This window comes from Gracilinanus agilis, chromosome 1 (assembly GCF_016433145.1).
Source record: "Gracilinanus agilis isolate LMUSP501 chromosome 1, AgileGrace, whole genome shotgun sequence".
NCBI lineage: Eukaryota > Metazoa > Chordata > Mammalia > Didelphimorphia > Didelphidae > Gracilinanus > Gracilinanus agilis.
In genome coordinates this window covers 339,190,740-339,211,076 of record NC_058130.1, presented here as the reverse complement: position 1 = coordinate 339,211,076, position 20,337 = coordinate 339,190,740, and the positions used below count along the sequence as shown (strand labels likewise).

The following is a 20,337-nucleotide window of genomic DNA, read 5'->3' as shown; positions in this document are numbered from 1 at the left end:
AAAGTACCAGCTTCTAGTCTTATTTATTAATTCAATAGTTCTTTTACTTTCGATTTTATTAATTTCTCCCTTGGTTTTTAGTATTTCTAATTTAGTTTTCATCTGGGGATTTTTAATTTGCTCACTTTCTAATTTTTTGAGTTGCATGCCCAATTCATTGATCTCTGCCCTCCTTAATTTGTTAATATATGCACTCAAGGATATAAATTTCCCCCTGAGTACTGCCTTGGCTGCATCCCACAGAGTTTGGTATGATGTCTCATCATTGTCATTCTCTTCAATGAAATTGTTGATGGTTTCTATGATTTCTTCTTTGACTAGCTGGTTTTGGAGAATCATATTATTTAATTTCCAATTAGTTTTTGATTTGCCTGTCCTGGTGCCCTTACTAATTGTTGTTTTTATTGCATTATGATCTGAGAAAGTTACATTTATTATTTCTGCTCTTTTGCATTTGTTTGCAATGTTTCTATGCCCTATTACATGGTCAATCTTTGTGAATGTACCATGTGGAGCTGAAAAGAAGGTGTATTCTTTTTTGTTCCTATTCATTTTTCTCCCCATATCAATTAAATCTAATTTTTCTAGGACTTCATTCACCTCTCTTGCCTCTTTCTTATTTATTTTTTGGTTTGATTTATCTAGATCTGAAAGAGGAATATTTAGATCTCCCACTAGTAGGGTTTTACTGTCTATTTCCTTCTTGAGCTCTGCCAGTTTCTCCTTTATGAATTTGGATGCTATACCACTTGGTGCATACATATTGAGCAGTGTTATTTCCTCATTGTTTATACTGCCTTTAATCAGGATGTAATGACCTTCCCTGTCTTTTTTAATCATATCTATTTTTACTTTGGCTTTGTCAGAAATCATAATAGCCACTCCTGCCTTCTTTTTCTCATTTGACGCCCAAAAGATTTTGCTCAAACCCTGAACCTTAAACTTGTGTATGTCCACCCACCTCATATGTGTTTCTTGTAGACAACATATGGTGGGATTTTGGTTTCTAATCCGCTCTGCTATTTGCTTCCGTTTTATGAGCGAGTTCATCCCATTCACATTCAGAGTTATAATTGTCAGTTGTGCATTAGCTGACATTTTCATATCCTCCCCTATTCCTGTCCCTTCTTCTTAAACTATTTCCTTTTAAACCAGTGGTTTGCTTTAAGCCCGGTATCCCTTATCCCCTCCCTTGATTAACTTCCCTTTCTACCCCCTCCCTTATTATTCCCCTCTTTTTATTTTTAAAGGCCTAATGAATTCCCTCCCCCATCTTCTCCCCTCCCTTTTTTGACCTCCCCACTTCCCTGCTCCCCTTGGTTTCTCCCTTCTGACTTTCTCAGTAGGGTTAGATAGTGTTTTATATCCCGATGGATATAACTATTCTTCCCTCTCAGGGTTAATTACACTGAGACTAAGGTATAAATATTGCCTCTTAATGCTCTCTTCCTCTCCTTCTTATAATAGTATTCATCCCTTCTCCTTCCCATGCCCTCTTTGTGTGTAATAGAATATCCTATTTTTCTTATTCCTTCAAGATTCTCTTAGTGTCCTCTACTATTCATCCCCCTTTTTCCTTCCCACCCATATTATCTTAGACCATTTGGTATTCCAACCTCTCCCTATGAATAATTCTTCTAATTATTATAATAGTGAATGCTATAATGGTGAACAGAGTTCACTACAGAGAATTATACATAACATTTCCCCGCATAGGAGTACCAATAATTAGATCTTATTGAAGCCCTTAAAGAGGCAAATTTAAAAAATATGAGTTTTCTTACTTTCCCTTCTGTTTCTTATTTACTTTTTCATATTTCTCTTGATTTTTGTGGTTGGATATCAGACTTTCCATTTAGTCCTGGTCTTTTCTGTGCAAATGCTTGGAAATTTTCTATCTTGTTGAATGCCCAAACTTTCCCCTGGAAGAATGGTCAGTTTTGATGGGTAGGTGATCCTTGGTTGTAAACCCAGTTCTCTTGCCTTTCTGAATATCATATTCCAAGCCTTGCGGTCTTTTAGTGTGGAGGCTGCCAGATCCTGTGTGATTCTGATTGGTGCTCCTTGATATCTGAATTGTTTCTTTCTGGCTTCTTGTAATATTTTTCTTTTAGTTGGAAGCTCTTAAATTTAGCTATTATATTTCTTGGGGTTGTCTTCTCATTGTCTAGTGTAGAAGGTGATCTATGGATCCTTTCAATGTCTATATTACCCTCTTGTTATAGAACCTCAGGGCAATTTTGCTGAATAATTTCTTTTAGTATAGAGTCCAAATTTCTATTAATTTCTGGTTTTTCAGGAAGACCAATGATTTTCAGGTTGTCTCTTCTAGACCGGTTTTCTTGATCTATCAGTTTCTCATTGAGATATTTCATGTTTCCTTCTATTTTATCTGTCTTTTGACTTTGTTTTATTTGATCTTGCTGTCTTGATAGATCATTGGCTTCTACTTGCCCAATTCTTGTCTTTAGAGTCTGGTTTTCTGCTATAAGCTTTTGATTTTCCTTTTCAGTTTGGTCTGACCTGTTTTCCAGCTGTTTGATTTTGGTCTCCAATTTGCTTATTAATTCTTTTGATTTGGGGGATCTTTTTCTAATTGCTCAATTCTAGCCTTTAGAGATTGGTTTTCTGCTACAATCTTTTGGTTTTCCTTTTCAACCTGGTCATTTCTGATCTTTGATTTACTTGCCTCACTTTCCAATTGTGAAATTCTGCCTTTTAAACTGTTATTTTCTTGCCAGATCTCTTCCATCTTTCTCATGATCTCAGATCTGAACTCTTCAAGACCTTGTGACCCGTTTTCATTGTTTTGGGAAGGTTTGGATTGTTTGTTCTCCTCTACTATTTCCTCTGTTGTCTGGATTTTTTCTGTGTAAAAGTTGTCAAGTGTTAAAGACTTTTTCTTCTTCATCTTTCTCTTCTGGTTTTCCTGATGATTCTGGCTTGCCATATTAAGCTGAGTTCCCTCTCAGCTTTATGCTCGTGCCCAGGATCTGTTTGTGGCTCTTTAGAGATTCCTGAGGTCTCAGGTATAGTTGTTTTGGGACAAGCCTCCTGGTGGTCTCCTTGCTCGTTCTTTTGCCTGAAGCTCCTTTAACAGTCTCAGGGAGCTGCTTCCACAGTCAAGCACCTCTCTGCACTGGGTCCCCACTCCAGGTCGGCTCCTGAACTCAGGATCAGACCTTGTTCCGCGCCCCAGTCCGGGCTTTAATCCGTGCCTCAGCCAGCAACTGTGTCAGCCCCTTCGGCTGAGCCTGGGCTCAGGGTCTGAGCTCAGAGTCTGCGAGTTCCTCAGCCTCCCAGGGGGTCCCAAGTCTTGCTGCTCCCAGGAACAAGCCCTGGTGAGCTGCCAGTGACCCGATGGGTGCCCCAAACCTGCTCTGACTCCCGTGCGCTGGCTTTGGCGCGGTAGGTGGTGTGGGGTGTGGGAGGGGGTTGCTCCGCTCGTGTTTTCGTGGGAGCTGTTTCACCCCTTTATACCATGGAAATGCCCCATTTCCACGTACCTCCGATGCTGCGCCCTGTTGTGGGGTCCCTTCTTTCCTGTGGATTTGTTTTTATGTCTTCTTGAGGAATCCTATATGCATGGGTTAGGAGAAGTCAAACAGCTGCTTTTTACTCTGCCGCCATCTTAACCCGGAACCCCCCAGTTGGCTACATTTCTAATGAATCTATATTTAACTTCTTAAAAATTATTCCTGGTACAGATAAGAGACAAATAAATGAAATCCATGGTACTACTTATCAGAATTCCTTAGTGGCTTTAGAGTTTTAATGAAATGGAGACAACAGGAGTTGCCTGTTTATTTTGTTTTTGTTGTTTTTCTGGCTTTTTTTCTTTTATTTTCATTTGTCACAGTATGGTAATGCAGAAGGAGAGAATTACTGAATGGATCCAAGATGTTTCAATAAAACCAGATTCCAAATTCAGATTCTAGAAATCTGCTAGATAGATTTTTTTTTTGTTTGGAAAACTAGGGTGGAGACATATAAAAATAGACAAATCTGAAAGCTTGCAGAAAAAAAATCTTAGTTTAGTAAAACTGATTACATGACCAACCACAAACCATGATGTGCACATAGAGGGAATCCTTTTGACTATTAACTGACAGCATCTTTACTATTTATCTTAAAAAATTCCTGGGGACCTCTGTTTAAAACTTCTGGGTGGCATGAAGGCCTTCACGCCATTTTTTAAACTATGTATGATCAAACAGTTGTACAAGGAACAATGATGCAAAATTTGTAATTTGTAGAGTTACAAAGATAACAGACTATAGTGGAAGATTAAGAATAATGCCAGGAGATGGCCTAATGTTTGAGGTTGTTCCCTCTATTCAAGTAAAGTACTTTTATCTTAGAGATATGTAAATTAAGAAAACATGGGCAAAATCATAAGGTTATTTGGTCAAGGGAATTGGCAACGAAGAAAGAATCATTAAAGGTGATAAAATCATGGTAGTGAAGAAGTGTTATTGCTGTGAAAATGGCAACCAAGATAATAAAAAGAGACTCATTATACTGCTTCCTTTTCTCCTCTGCCCCCAAATCTATATGGAAAAAGCCAAGGTCTAAAATTAACCTCAGTCCATTATAGCAGGGCATGATTCATATAAAAAGCACTGAACTGGGAGTTAAAAGATAGAGGTTCTAAAAGTTATTTAACTTCTGTGGGTCTCACTTTCCTCACATTAAAAAAAAAGGGGGTTGTATTTGTACTAGATGATCCCCATGATTCCTTCTAATAAAAAAGGCTATGGATTAATGTAATATTTTCTTTGGTGCTTCTCTCTGTCCTCTCACCTATCTCCAACATTATTACTACTTCTGGAAAAGAATTCCTGTAAAAATGTTTTATGTATAGTGTAGTTAGACATAGTTGTAGTGTCTCACACCTCAGACATAGGTTGTGTGCACCCTTACTCTCTGGGCTGGCTTGCTTCCCAGAGAAGGACTATCACCTTGAAGTCACACTTAAACTCAGGTCCCAAAGGTACTTCTGGTGTGAGGGAATCTATATGTCTTCTACTCACTGTCAGCTCATCCACAAACAGCCACTCACAGTGATGATATCTTAGATTTTAAAGTTACCATTTACTTAGCAATAATTATTGTCATTACATAATAAATATACCATTATATATGTGTGTGTATCTTTGTGTATATATGTGTATATATATATATTTTTTTTTTCATATGCTATATATAGATAGATAGGTAGAACCGGGGATAAAGCTCCAGGTCTGGAGTCTGAAAGATTTATCTTCCTGAGTTCAAACCTGGCCTGAGACATTGCTATCTGTGTGACCCTGTTTGCCTTCACTTAACCCCATTTGCCTCAATTTCCTCATCTATAAAATGATCTAGAGAAGGAAATGGCAAACTACTCCAGAATCTCTGCCCAGAAAATCCCAAAAGGACCACAAGAGTTGGAAATAACTAAAAATGAACAAATATAATATTGGACCCAAGCCCTCTCGACTGCATATCCAGCACCATATCCATTGTGCTCCCTAGCTATCCCTAGGAATTCAGAAACAACTAAAAATGACCAAACAACAAAGGCGTATCTGACTAATCCTAAAAAGTCAATCCACTAGGTAATTTCTTTGATTCTGCTTCCAAGCTCTTCTTCTGACCTTCAAAATCAACTTTATTACTTCTGGCTTCAAAACTTAGCTGATCAGCTCTGAAACATATCCTTCTAATGGGGTTAACTCATTGAGTCTTATCCAAAGAACTGACAGATGATTCAGCTGACTCCATTCCAAGGAAACAAGCTTTAGTGTAAGAGAATATAGTGACAGAAAAGCTAGTATAATAAGTAAATAATTAAAGGAAGGGAAGGAGGTGTGGTAAATAAAGGTAGTGAGGAAGTAAAGAGTGTGAGGTAAGTGTAAAAGGTAAGAGAAAGTGTGGGTAGGGGTTCTCAGGAATGCTTTTTATCTTGTTTAGTTATTGAGGAAGGGGCCATTTGTTAAGGTAGTGGTTGCCCTGTGACTTTGGTCTGTGTGGATTTACCCATGATTCACTCTGTTCATCAGCAATATAAATGGAATGCTAATGATATGTTAAACACCCCGGAGCAACTTTAGGTCAGGTTTTTTTCTTTTCTGCACAGACTCCAAAAAATTAAGCATTGTTCAAACTGAACCCTCCGTGACTGAAAAACTGAACCACTTGTGTTTGCCTTCCAGTGACCCCAATCAAGGACCTAGGTTATATGTAAGACTGATGTGGAGTTTTCTCATAATTGTGAATCTAAGCATCTCATATGTCTTATAGGAAAAGTAGCCCCATTCTAATAGACTAGTATTATTTCTTTGTTCTTTTGATTGTGTACAAATACTTGGATACTCTCTTATCTTTATGGATTCAAATTCTGGGTGCTCTCTGCAAATAATCCTAACTTAGGTTATGATTAATAGTCAAATTCTCATCTTCTCTCTATGATCAAGTAAACTATATTTGTCCCATATCTAGAACAATTCTGATGTCCATTTTACTCAGTTAATCATTTTAAAAGCTCTCCAATTCTTCATATATACATCACTGAAGCATGTTATATTCTCTATTCACTCCTGTATTCAACAACTTGTCTGTCTCATTCTGAATGAGCGATTACTGCCTTAGAACTGTTAGCTTGAACTGTAGTAGCTGATTCTCTTAGAACTTTGAGCATGCCAAGATTCCAAACAAATAAACTCTTAGAAGCAGCTGTGTTCCAGACTCCTATACATAAAGTTTTATTTTAAACATTTTCCTTTACATTAGTGGCATACTGAGATCCAGGGTGGATTAATGTTTACAAGGCCAACTTTGAAGTGTGTGAGAACTAGTTTCAAATCCTGCTTCAAATACATATTGGCTCTTTGACCCCAATTAACTCTCGAAGACTAAAAATTATAGAGGAGTTAATGATATGCATAAGTTGAGGATGTTTCCATCCCACGTGTCCCCCCTAAATAAAGAAATCATAATTTCAGATCAAAAAAGGACATGTGACAACACCAATATTTATACTTTTTTTCTCCCCTCTTCACCTATATTTTCTACCATTTCCCTTTTGTTCCCCTTTCAGAAATGCTGCCAATTTTAAAATTACTATTGACTTCTATTTTTGATTCACTTCCTCCCTCTTCTTATTTTCTTTTCTAAGACAGGGCATTGAGAGAGAAAAAGAGAAAGAAAGTTAAAGAATGAGTGAAAAGAATGGAATGAAGAAAGAGAATGACAAAGAAAGAAACACATAGGTTGAAATGACAAGGGGTGTCAGTTCTATGTGTATAGCAGATATCTCATTGAATTTCTTGAATTTAAAAAAAAATTTGTTCTTTGCATTGCTTAGACATCTGATTTGTTTGGTTATCTTTTTTCCCCCCTTTAAAATGCTATTTACCTAGCCCTTCCTCATTTGTAGGACCACTGAAAGCCACCCCAAGGTCCAAATGTACCTTGTGCCAATATCCCAACACCATAGCTTAAGAGTTCCTCTTGATATTTCTTTTGTCCAACCAACTAATTCAAATTAGTTCAAAGCAAAAAAGACTTGAAATAAAAAGCATATTTTTGTTTTTTTTTAAAAAGCTAAATCAAACAGTACCTTTCCCAGAACTCATTTCCTTAAGTGGCTACCTCTGCCCTAGATCTCCCATATTTGCTCTGATAAGGAGTTGGAGCAGCAGCATTGGGAAAGCTGGGTCTTGACTCCAAATTGGCTAATCTGAGTTCCTCCTTCCCCTTCAATACATATGCAATAATAGGACACAATTAAGAGCTTAAGAGTCAATTTTATTCTACCAGTCTAATCTTCCATTCACTCTCTGCCCAACAATGTAAAAAATATTGGTCATCCCAGGATGAACATCCATTCTCTGTCACCACACCTCTATCACCCTACCAGGATCTAACTTATGCCAACTCTACATGACTCTGCAGGCTAGTGGAGAACAGAGTTTCCCACTATCTCATTTTTGGCTAGCTAAAAATGGATGTTTCTCTGCATTGCTTCGATATCTTTTTCACTTCCATCTTAGAATCAATACTATATACTGGTTCCTTGGCAGAAGAGAGGTAAGGAATAGGGAATGGAAGTTAAATGACTTTCTCAGGGTCATACAACTAGAAGTGTATTAGGCCAGATTTGAACCTGGGCCCTCCCATCTCTAGACTTGGCTCTCAATCTACTGAACCACTTAGCTGCCTCCCTCTGCATCTTTCTCCTCATTCCAGTTCTCCCCAAACCTCCCAACTTAGAGATATTGTCCATGTTGTATGTCTATGCATCCTGTCCTGGCATATGTCTCTGGTTCCAAAGTTGCCTCTGTATACCCTTTTACTTTTCTTTTGTATATATAGGAAAAGAGGGAGAGGGGACTATTGGTGAAAAGAATTCCAAAGAAAAATGAGATTGGAATTCTTTGGGCCCTAACCCCATCCCATCTCTTTTTGACCTTTTTTTTTTTTTGGTTGGTGTCTCATAAGAATGTCATGTGTCACTGCTGTGATTCAAAGCCTTCTTCTTTTCCTGACTTTAACATACCTGTTTTTTGTTCCATATCTTCAGACTAGACTTTCTATGCCTTCCAAAACAATTTGATAAACTAATTTATGATAATGTGTTAGTGGAAAAGGACTTTATCTTAATAAGTAGGCAGAGTCCATGGTTGCCTACATAATGTGATTTGAAGCATCCAGAAAGACTCGTTTTAAAAATCCCAATCACCACTTGCCAATAGAAATTTATTCTTTGGATTATCATATTGATTCCAAAAGTATTCTAAAATTCATAGGTATAATAAGTGGCTATTTTGGAGAGGAGGGGGAATTGGCAATGAGTGATAAACCTGTGGGTGAATGTCACTCAACTCCTCCTTCAGAGGCCACTATTACTTTGCAAACTAGGGGGATTCTCCAAAAATGATGGCAAGTAGGAGGCGGCAGCTGGCCTCAGGACAGAGAGAAGGCTACCCTAAGGGATGAGGTAGATAGGAACCCAGGCCTGAATGGCACCTGGCCCCGGTAAAAGCTTCCCCCCATCCGCTGCTGCACCACAGGGGGCTTGCTTAGTCCGTTGTCCCAGTCACATAACTGTACACAGCCCTCCTTTCCCTCATTGCCCTTGAGATGAATTTACTAAGATCCTCTTATCTGACTGCGAATTATTTATTATGTCTTATTGATAAAGTTGAAGGGGGTGATGGGTAGAGGGAACCAAGAAAACCCTATTGATCTAAGCCCCAAGGTCCTTCCCTGATAGGGAGCCAATATTGGCTCAACTCACAGGTTCATCTTCCCTGCCCAAGTAGATCTGCTCCTATTCTATTGTCTATCTTATAATTATTGAGGTAGGGTCTTTTGGTAAGGCAAGATGAGTTTTGGAGAGTTGGGGGGTTTCGCTCCCAAGTCAGAAGTCCAATTCCCCTCAGGAGAGTTCTTGATCACAATGTTGTCAATGACCACTGGCAGGAATCACAGACTTTTGGGAAATCACAAGAGTCCAGCAAACCCCCAGGATTAGTTCTCCAAGGCTGAGAGAAAGCTCCCTTGCTTCCACTCTCCTTGAGCTTCCCCTCCCAAAAGCCCCTCCTCCAGGGTTCTTTTTCCCCACCATCCTTTGCTGTCTCTCCAACCAACGTTCTTGTCCCTTCTTCATGCAACATTCCATTTGAAAAATGGCATTCCTCAGCACTTAACTTTACATAGGTCTCTGAAAGGTTAGGGTGAAATGACTTTATATTGAGTATAAGTTTTCTGTTTAAATGTTGCCCAAAATGCCTTGTTCTGGAAAAAAAGTATTGGCCTTTATGGAAAATGATTTGTTGTAAGCTGAAATTTTTATAACTTCAAGCTTTGTTCCAACTAGACAAGTTGCTGGTTGCTAAGGGGACCAGTATATATAAGTTATATATAAAAGGTAAATTTTTTTGTTAAAAAATTTTCAGTGTAAACAATAATAATGATATTTAGAAAGATATGCCAAAAAGAATAAACATCTAGGCACAAAATGAGACCTTCTTACTTGTATTTATTCATAAATCACTACTTAATTTAATCCCATTTTTCTACTTAAATAGAATGCTTCTTAGCCTGAATCTCTATACTTTGAATCAAAATCTCTCTGGAAAATTTTCAGAGTGGGTTGGCATCAAAAGCCCCTGCAGATGACTTTCCTTAAATGCTGGTGGCCTTAGTAACTAGATAGCATCCATAAACTGTCTTTTTCTCCTTAAAGACAGATCAGTCTAAATAAAGAAATAATTTAGAGTTCTTCTAGCTTCTCTTTTTCTTACTTTCTCTATCTATTTGTGGGCACAGTTATAAAGAGAAAGATGATACACACATAGTGTGAGGATCCCTGACTATCCAAAATCAAAAGATAATTCCTCTTTTAAGAGGCAAGGTTTCCACTTATAGGTGGAAGAGTGGTAAGGGTGGGCAATGGGGGTCAAGTGACTTGCCCAGGGTCACACAGCTGGGAAGTGTCTGAGGCCAGATTTGAACCTAGGACCTCCCGTCTCTAGGCCTGGCTCTCAATCCACTGAGCTACCCAGCTGCCCCTGTAGCCCACGAAAATTTAAATCAATTGTATTGTACTTGGGGGAAAAAAGACCATTGTTTTAACTAAATGACCACTTGTAATAGTTTCTGTAAAGTATATATTCCCAGTTATAACTGGGGTTTTTGAGAAAAAGTTTCCTACTTAGTAATCTTAGGGGTTTAGAATTCTTTGATATTTTTATTTTGGCATGGTAGAGGGTGAGGAATGGAAATAGGTACTCTCAGGCAAGAGTAACTTAACTTCCACATCTTTATAAAATAAGGAACTTCTCAAGATCAGTTAACTCCCAGCTGTTCTGGATTTGGGAATAAAAGAACAATGGCCCCATGGGGACTCTTGACTCCAACTCTGACATTGTGTGTTCTAATTATTTGTACATCAAGTGTTCATGAGTCAAAGGCTACCTTAAAAATATTCTTTAGTACTACTACTATTTAGCTTTTCAAAGAAAAAGTCCCATTTTAGATTTATTTAAAAGGGTGGTATATTGAATAGAGTATTATTTAGCAAGGAAACACATTTAATCTTTCTCTCAGCTAACAGTGCCTACAGGAAATTGTGGTTTCACTGTTCAGACCACAGGACCATAAATAGGGTATCACTCAATGTGCCCCTGTTAGAAATATACCCTAACTGCAGATAAAAGGGGAAAATAATTAAGAGTTGAATTTAGAAATGTAAACTTATCAAGTGATGATAGTAAGCATTATAAAGAGATGCATTTACCCCTTAATAGTCATTAGTACTTTATTGATTATGCATAGATCAGATTGGTTTCCAATATGTTAGCTAATTGAAATCTAGATAGAGCCTATTTATAGGATAGATACCCTTTGATAAGAAGGAAAGAAAAGGAATAGATTGGATGCAAGGAGTGCCACCCAGTGAGGTTAGAACTAAAGGTAACAATGGTAAGAAATAATTCAGGCAACCAGGAATTTACAGATGTGTAAAAAGCCTGAAGGAAAGGGTGAAAAGAGAGGGTACTAAAACAGAAATGAAGATGCCAAAGGCAACTTTAACCTGCTTTACCACTTTTGCCTAAGGTTTCAATGGACATTATTTGTTGTTGACTGAGGATAATCTTTGTTGTCAACCCCAAACATGTTTGCTGTTCTATCCCAGAGTGACTGATGTTAGCCCCCTGTTAGAATGACAGGGAAGGGAAATATAGGTGATGGGAGAGAACTTTGGAGACATCGGCTACACAGCTGAGGCAGTTCTAAAATTATACCATGTAGGTAGCTACTTTCAGCCAGTGTTGAACTGTGATGTTATTTCCCAAAAAATGGTCATTGCATAATTTTTCAAATTTAACAAGTGACTAAATCTTTACTATAGGCAGATCCACCCAATACAGCCCTTGTTATTTGCCACAGATTACTTTAATGTATTTTAGAGCAATGATTGCAATACTTTCAAGACCTTTCTCTTTAGTTGTCGTATAGAAACAAGCCATATTAAATAAATGGATCAGTTTGGAGTTATCATTACACACATCAAAATGCAGGCAGATGTTTTACTGACCAGAACTCCAAAACCTAAAGATGATAGCAGTTATTCTTATATGTATGGATGAAAATGACAACTTTAAGAACTCTTTCCAGGCCGCTGAGATCTTGTTGCAACATGGTGCAAACCCTGATCAAAAGAAGGGGGATCAAAAGAGTGCACTAGAAAGAGCAGAGAATGAAAAGATGAAGAAACTGCTGAAGTCTTACAGTAGAAATGAAACTAGAGAGATTTGTCACAATAAAGTCCCTGGTATGTTTTTTTTTCTTATATAAATACATACATATATAAAGACTGCGTGTATATGCATGTATATGCACACACACAAATGCATGTGTGTATGCAGACTTGTATATGCACAAGTATACATGCACATATAAATACGTGTGTATCTACAAAGACATATGTATGTATGTATGTGTATGTATCTATATCTATATCTAATCTTTGTTCAGGGCAGAGGGTCTTAACTTTTTTGTTGGCGTCATAGATCCCTTTGGCAATCTGATGAGATCTCTGAAACTTGTCTCAGAATAATGGTTTCCTTGATAGGTTTCATGATTGAAAAAAATGTAAATTTCAATTAGAGATTAGTGAAGCTAATTTTTCCTATTTAAGTTCACAGACTCTATGAAATTTCTCTATAGACCCCTAGGGATCTGTGAAGCTCAAGTTAAGAACCATCCCTGTCTTAGGGGAGCCAAGCTTATACTTTTAAAAATGTTAATATTGCTTGCTTTCTATCAGGGGAAGATGTTTATTATATTTAGTTGTGAAAGGCTCTTGCTTATTTTTTGGAAATGAACATTTTCACATTTGATTGAATTTCCAGCTCATTAATTCTTATTTTTACCTTCCATCTTAGAATCAATTCTATGTATTGGTTCTAAGGCAGAAGAATAGTAAGGGCTAAGCAGTGGGGGTTAAGTGACTTGTCCAGGGTCACTTGTCCAGCTAGGAAGTGAGTCCAGATTTGAACACAGGACCTCCTGACTAAATTGATACTCTTTGCACTGAGCCACCTACCAGCCCCAATAGTGTTGTATTTTAAAATGAAATTCTAATATTTTACTCTTATCACTGAAATATTTCACATATACCACACACACACACACACACACACACACACACACACACACACACACACACACATAGAATCTGTTGTCTCCCAGGTTAGCATATAAACTCCTTGAGGACAAATGCAGTTCCTCTGGTTGTATTCCCCAATGCTCAGCACAGGAGTAAGTAGACATAGTTTCTGCATAATAAATATGTTTTGATTGATTGAAGATTTGTTTCATAGTATTTCCCAGAAGTATATGGTCACCATTAAAAGATGGAATTCTTAAAAGTTAATAAGAGATAAAGATTACAAAGTTTTGGAGCATATTTCCTTAAAGTAAGGTAAACAACTTTAAATCTTTGTATGCAGATGTGTACATTTTAAGAGTAAATGTTTTGTGAGATATTTTTTCTTAAAACTTGTGGATTATCTATATCAGAACATCTGCCATTTTAAACCTTTGGGGATTAAAAATAATTTAATATCTCAAGACCTCAGTTTCCATATATGCAAAAAGAGAGGATTGAATGATATAATTTCCAAGGACCTTCCCAGTACTGAATCCCCATAAGCTTATAAATGCACAGAAATTTGAGAACAATCTTATTTTTCATTTTGTGTAGAAAACACCATAGATTATGCCACCCACACTGCTTTGGGTCACCTCTTCCCTTGCCTTGTCATTGTAGCTACTTCAGTATGGGCTGAGCTGATTTAGAGGAGGGGAAAAAGTAGGTATTCCTGATTACTGTCTTTTCATATAGAAATACAGTCTAGGCTCTGGTCTTGGCTAGTTCACAATTAGCATTCCTGACAGTGAGTTAAAGAAAGGGAGAGTTTACTTTTGAGCTGTACACTCCAGTGAAACCCCAGGTGAGAAAGTCTGAAAGATTTAGTGAGGAAAGAGGGTTAAACTCTAAAGAAAACAGGATTCCATGGTTTGTGTCTCTGCCTCAAATCTTTCCTCAGCCCTCTGCATCCTCAATTTGGCTCTCAGACTTATCTTCCTAAAGAGCATGTCACTTCCTCCGCCCAATTGGTAAACTCCAGTGGTTCCATTACATCCAGGATCCAATATGAAATCCTATGTTTGGCTTTTAAAGCTCTTTATTGCCTGCCCCCTTTCTACCTCTGCTGCCTTATTAAACCTTATTCATTTCCACATACTCTGCAATCCAGTGACACCAGCCTCCTTTGCTGTTCCTCACTGGAAATGAGCCATGTGCCAAGGTCTATGCTAAGCTCTGAACTTACCAAAAGAGGAAAAATACAGTTCCTCCCCTCAAGAAGCTCACAAGCCAAATGGAGGAGAAAACAGACATCTCTTGACTCTGGGCATTTTCACTGTCTGACCCCCATGCCTGGAACTTTCTTCCTCATTTCTTTGAGTGCATAGACTCATTTGTTTGTTTTGCATTTCTTTATATCCTTAGCACTTAACACAGTGCCTGGCACGTGGCAACCGATGCTTAATAACTACTTTTTAACTAGCTTTGGCTTTATGTTGATTCTGTACTGGTTGAGTTGATGCAAAACTCTGCTTGGTGTAAATAATGAATTTAAAAAACAAGAATATTTTGTCATGTAAAAAAATAGTCAGGAGGAGACAACAAGCAAACAAATATGTACAAGCAAGCTATTAAATAATTAAAGGAAAAAAGGCATTAGAATTAAGAGATATTGGGAAAGGCCTGAGAAGATGAAATTTCAGCTAGGACTTGACAGAAGCCAGGGAAGCCAGGAGGTAATGACAGGGAGAGCATTCCAGGCTTAGGGAACAGCCAGAGAAGGTGACCAAGGCCAGGAGATAAGATGTTCATGGAACAGTATATAGGATCACTACTAATAATCTTACATTTCTATGAGGATATGGCCAGGATCTGTGATTTCATTGGTATAAAGAACTCCTAAGTATGGAAATTCCCTCTACCCATGAAGACTGACATCTTTTCTCTGACTTATAACCTTAAAGTTCCTGGGTATCAGGGCCAGCTCTCAGTCCATTTTGTTCTACTGCTTCTGCTCATTTCTACAGTGCTTAATAATTTACAGAGCATCTTCACAGATACATTGTTTTCACAAAACATGAGACAGGTTAGGACAAAGTTCTTTGTCTTACAGAAAAGAGTCTCAGGGAGTTTATCATGCAGCTAATTAAGTAATAAAGTAGCCCTTGAACACATGGTCTTCTGACAACAAACTATTCAATGTGAGAAAGCAACTATTTCAGTCCAATTTAAAACCATATTAGCAACATATAAACAATTGCAGTTAATGAAAAAATGAGAACTCTATAGCCTATAATGTTATCTATGACTGCCAGTGATATGGAAGTCTGCCAATTTCTGTCAAGCTGGCAAGGCTCCAGATATGGGCCCAGTGATGGACTGGATAACTCTAAAGTCCAAGCTTAACTAACTTTAGAGAGATTCATCACCAGATTGGCAAGAGAGGGATGAATTGTTTTGGCCTCACCAATTTTCAAAGACCATCCATCTTCTAAGTTTAAATGTAGGATAGAGGAGGGAGTACTCACACTGATATTGTAGATTCTTGAGAAATGGAAGGGAGGAAGGGAAAGAGGGAGGGAAGAAGGAAGGAAGAAGAAAGAAAGAGAGAGGGAGGGAGGAAGGTAGGAAAGAAGAGAAAGAAAAAAGAAGGAAGGAAGAAAGAAAGAAAAGAAAGAAACAAAGAAAGAAAGATTTTTATTAAGTATGTACCAGTTCCATGAGTAGTGATATTAGCTATATATCATGAGTAGCCTATATAGTATATATAACTATATATAATGAGTAGTGTATATTAACTATGTAGGACTGAGAGGATCTGACTACATTTTGTTAGCTGTTACTTTCTTTGTGTATTTGAATATAATTCAACTGTATTTCTTTACAAATACTCCATAATATAGGCAGATCATTGACTTAGAATAGACTTTACTTAATTAATCCAAATCAGTATCAGTCAGTTAGCCAATTATCATGCATTTCTTAAATGCTTGTTATGTACTAGGAACTGCATTAGAGGACCCAAAGAGGACAACTATAGCTGGTACGGTAGGACATAAAGAAAAATGAAACAGTCCCTCACCTCGGGAAATTTGTATTCTATCAGAGCAAAAAGCATGTATACATGCAAATGTATATAAAATGCAGTATAAACAAAATAAATATAAGGCAATTTGGTGGGGACAAAAACAAGGTGGGGAGCTTTAGAATCTGGGGGAATCAAGAAAAGCCTCCTGTAGATCAGCTTGATCTGATCCTTGAAGAAAATTGGTCTAACATCTTAGCAAAGAACAGAATTTTATGATTAGATACAGACTTTGTTTAATGGTATCATTCCTATTTCCATTATAGTAGATAAAGAGGGGGGCAGCTGGGTGGCTCAGTGGATTGAGAGCCAGGCCTAGAGACTGGAGGTCCTAGGTTCAAGTCCGGCCTCGGACACTTCCAGCTGTGTGACCTTGGGCAAGTCACTTGACCCCTATTGCCCACCCTTACCACTCCTGGGCCAAGGACGGTCCCTAGCCTGGATGAAAAAGGAGGAGGGTTGGGCATGGGGCTAGCAACCCCACCCTGTAAAAACTACATCTGCTAAAGAAACTGCAACCTAAAGTAGGGGCAGCTGGGCTAGCTCAGTGGATTGAGAGCCAGGCCTAGAGACGAAAGGTCCTAGGTTCAAATCCGGGCTCAGACACTTCCCAGCTGGGTGACCCTGAGCGACTGTGTGACCCATTGCCTACTGGTTGTGGCTCTATGCTCCTAGAATGGAGTCCCAGGATAAAAAAAAAAAAGATAAAGAGGAATTAAATTCTTATATTTACTTATTACATTTTCTTATTTTTCATAAAAGCAGAAAAACTTTCTTCAAGGTTAAAAAGACAAAAACAGTCTTCTGGCAGCAAATCTAAAAGTGCCGGTCCACTTTCATTTTCACACCAAGATTCGACAAGAAAAAGAACTCCCATGGTGAGTGAAATTTATATCTCTCATATTCCTCAAGACAGAAAATGCCAGTCCTGTTGTGCCAGCCAGAATTACTTTTGGGCAGCATTTGCTGAGTCATAAGAAAAAGCTGAAGACATTATTCTTTTTCATTTTAAGCAGACATATGGTATATTCAAGTAATATAATGGACCAAGAAGAAATTATATGATTAACTCAAAATTATGTGTATTATTGATTGGAAGGGATCAGCAATACATATAATACAAAATAATTAATATGCTGTTGTCCCTATCACTTATCTTGACTTCTCTACCACTGCGCTCATTCCTTTCTTCCCAAAATAACCGACTATGACAGTAAATTCTTATAATACTTCTGTTTGCTCTACCACCACTGCACTGGTGAGCCTTCACTAATCCACCAATCAAACAGTCAACAAGCATTTATCAAGTGTTTACTATATGTTAGATCCTATAAAAATAATAATAATTAGCATTTATATAATGTTTCAAGACTCGCAAAATGCTTTGCAAGTATTGTCTCATTTTATCCTCACAACTCTATGAAGTAGGTACTGTTATTACCTCTATTTTATAGATGAGGAAGCTAAGGCAGAAAGAGATTAAATAGGTTAACCAAAGTCACATAGTTAATAAGTGTCTGAGACTGGATTTGAACTCAGGTCAGCCTGACTCTAGGTTCAGCTCTCAACCTACTGCACCACCTAGTTACTAAGCACTGAGGAATATAAAGAAGGGTAAATGTATTGTCCCTGCCTAAGCCTAACATGCCTGTGTTAAAGAAAATCAGAATTTTATGATTAGTTGCAGAATTTGTTTAACCTTCAAGGAGTTCACATTATAATGGGGAAGATAAGCAAACAACTAAATATGTACAAGACAGACAAAGTTGATGGAAGGTAATCTCAGAAGGAAGGCCTTAGCTGGTGGGATGGGATATGAATAACAGAAAAGTCCTCCTGCAGAAGGTGGGATTTGAGCTGAGACTTGAAGGAAGCCAGGACTGTAAGTGGAGTAAGGAGATAGAACATTCCTGGCATGGAAGATAGCCAATAAAAAGCTATATGATTGGGAGATAGAATGCTGTGTGGGAGTTGTAACAAGGAATCAGTATTCCTAGATTGTAAAGTATGTGGAGAGGATAGCTAGGTGGTACAGTGGCTAGAGCATCAGACCAGAGTCAGAAAGACCTGAGTTCAAGCCTAGACTCAAACACTTACTGGGAAAGTCATTTAGCCCTCTTTGCCTCAGTTTCCTCATCTGTAATATGAGCTGGAGAAGGAAATCGCAGACCATTTGAGTGTCTTTGCCAAGAAAACCTCAAATGGAGTCACAAAAAGTCAGATATGACTGAACAATAAAAAGTATGTAGGAGGAGGCAAAGTATAAAAAGACTTCTGGAAAGGTAGGAAGAGCTAGGTTGTGAAAATGTCAAATATTGAACAGGGCATTTTTTTGAGATAGCTCCGTTATGAGCCACTGGAGTGTACTGATTGGGGTGGAGGGGTTATGTGGTCAAACTTGCAGAAAAATTGCTTTTGCAGCTGCGTGGAGGACAAATTTGAGTGGAGAAGATACTTGAAGCAAGGAGATTGACCAGAAGGTCATTGCCTTGTCCAAGTGTGAGGAGATGAAGCCCAGTCCTGGAGTAGTGGCCTGTGAGTAGAGAGGACAGGACATATATGAGAGATGTTGTAAAGGCAGAAATGACAAGACTTGTCCACATATTAGATACGAAGGGTATGTAGAGTCAGGAGTCAAAGATGACACCAAGTTTGCATGCTTGGGTGACTAGAAGTTTGTTTGTGCCCTTGACAGTAATAGGGAAGTTTGGAAGAAGAAATGACCCCAGAAACCAGGAAATTATTGGATTCCATAATTAATCTACTGAATTGACTGTATATGAAGCTTGTGTGGATGGGAAACTTTATACTAAAGAGCATAACAGGTATTCAATAAAATATTTATCAAAATGCTAACATAGACGCTCTTAATAGATATAAGCCCATTTTGTTAGGCAAACATTGGCCTGATGGATGGAAGATTTTCTCATGGATATAAGAAGCCTTTTAATTAATATAACGAAGGAAGGCATTTTAAAAAATGAATTACTCCCAATCCACAGATAACCAGGTAATCTTTGCACCAAGAAAACAACTTGTATTTTTCACTTATAAGTATACTGTAATGGCAATGCATTCTTACCTCTACTCTCATACCCTTTGATCATCAGGCAGGATTATTTTGCTATAGTATGGATAAGTCAGCATGAACTTGTTTCCAAATCTCAGGATACTAGGATTAAGATATACCTTTTAAAGCATGAGAAAAGTAAGTTGAGGGCAAATACCAGTATTATATTCCTTTAATCAGCAGGTAATAAACTTGTGCTACTTATTATTACCACAAGCAATGGTCTAAGACTGAAAATAATGTCAACAACAGTTTAGATAAACTAATAAATTCTCCATTAAGAGGAACTAGACTGTTTGACGAGGGGAGAGAAACCATTGTAGTTTGGGGTTTATTTTTAGGAAGAACACTCACAGAGTATATAACTTGGTATCAGTCAGAAGCACAATGGCTTGAAGAGTCATTGGTGTAGAAGTCAATGTAATGCAGTCAGTCAATAAACATTTATTAAGTGCCAGACATTGTGCTAAGCCCCAATGGATATAAAAATAGGCAAAAGACAGCCTGTGGGGGGCAGCTGGGTGACTCAGTGGATTGAGAGCCAGGCCTAGAGATGGGAGGTCCTGGGTTCAAATTTGACCTCAGATACTTCCTAGCTAGATGACCCTGTGGGCAAGTTATTTAACACCCATTGCCTAGCTCTTGCCACTCTTCTGCCTTGGAACCAATACACAGTATTGATTCTAAGATGAAAAGTAAGGGTTTAAAAAAAAAAAAAAGACAGCTCCTGACCTCAAGGAGCTTACATTCTAAAGTGGGAGACAACAAACAAACAAATATGTACAAACAAACTATATACAAGAAAAATAGAAAATAATTGGAAGAGGGAATGCACTAGAATTAAGAAGGGTTGGGACAGTCTTCCTGTATTTTTAGTCAAGGGAAATATACCTATGAAGTTTAGAAAAGAGGGCTAAAGCTTTATCTTTATAAGACTTTGGGTTTTTTTTAATGGTTTTTATTCAAAAAATGATAAATATGTCTGTGAATGTGGAATTTAAAAAAAATCTACAAACAGAAATTGTAACATGCAGGTTT

General features: G+C 37.9%; 1 protein-coding gene across 1 annotated transcript in view; it reads left to right on the top strand.

Annotated features, from left to right (window-relative positions):
• The window catches only part of ANKRD31 (ankyrin repeat domain 31), a 188,979-nt gene that overhangs the window by 99,152 nt on the left and 69,490 nt on the right, over positions 1–20,337 (top strand). Inside the window, exons 21-22 of the mRNA XM_044680804.1 lie at positions 12,169–12,325; positions 16,149–16,192. Coding sequence (XP_044536739.1) covers positions 12,169–12,325; positions 16,149–16,192 — 201 coding nt within the window. The remainder of the gene's footprint in view (positions 1–12,168; positions 12,326–16,148; positions 16,193–20,337) is intronic.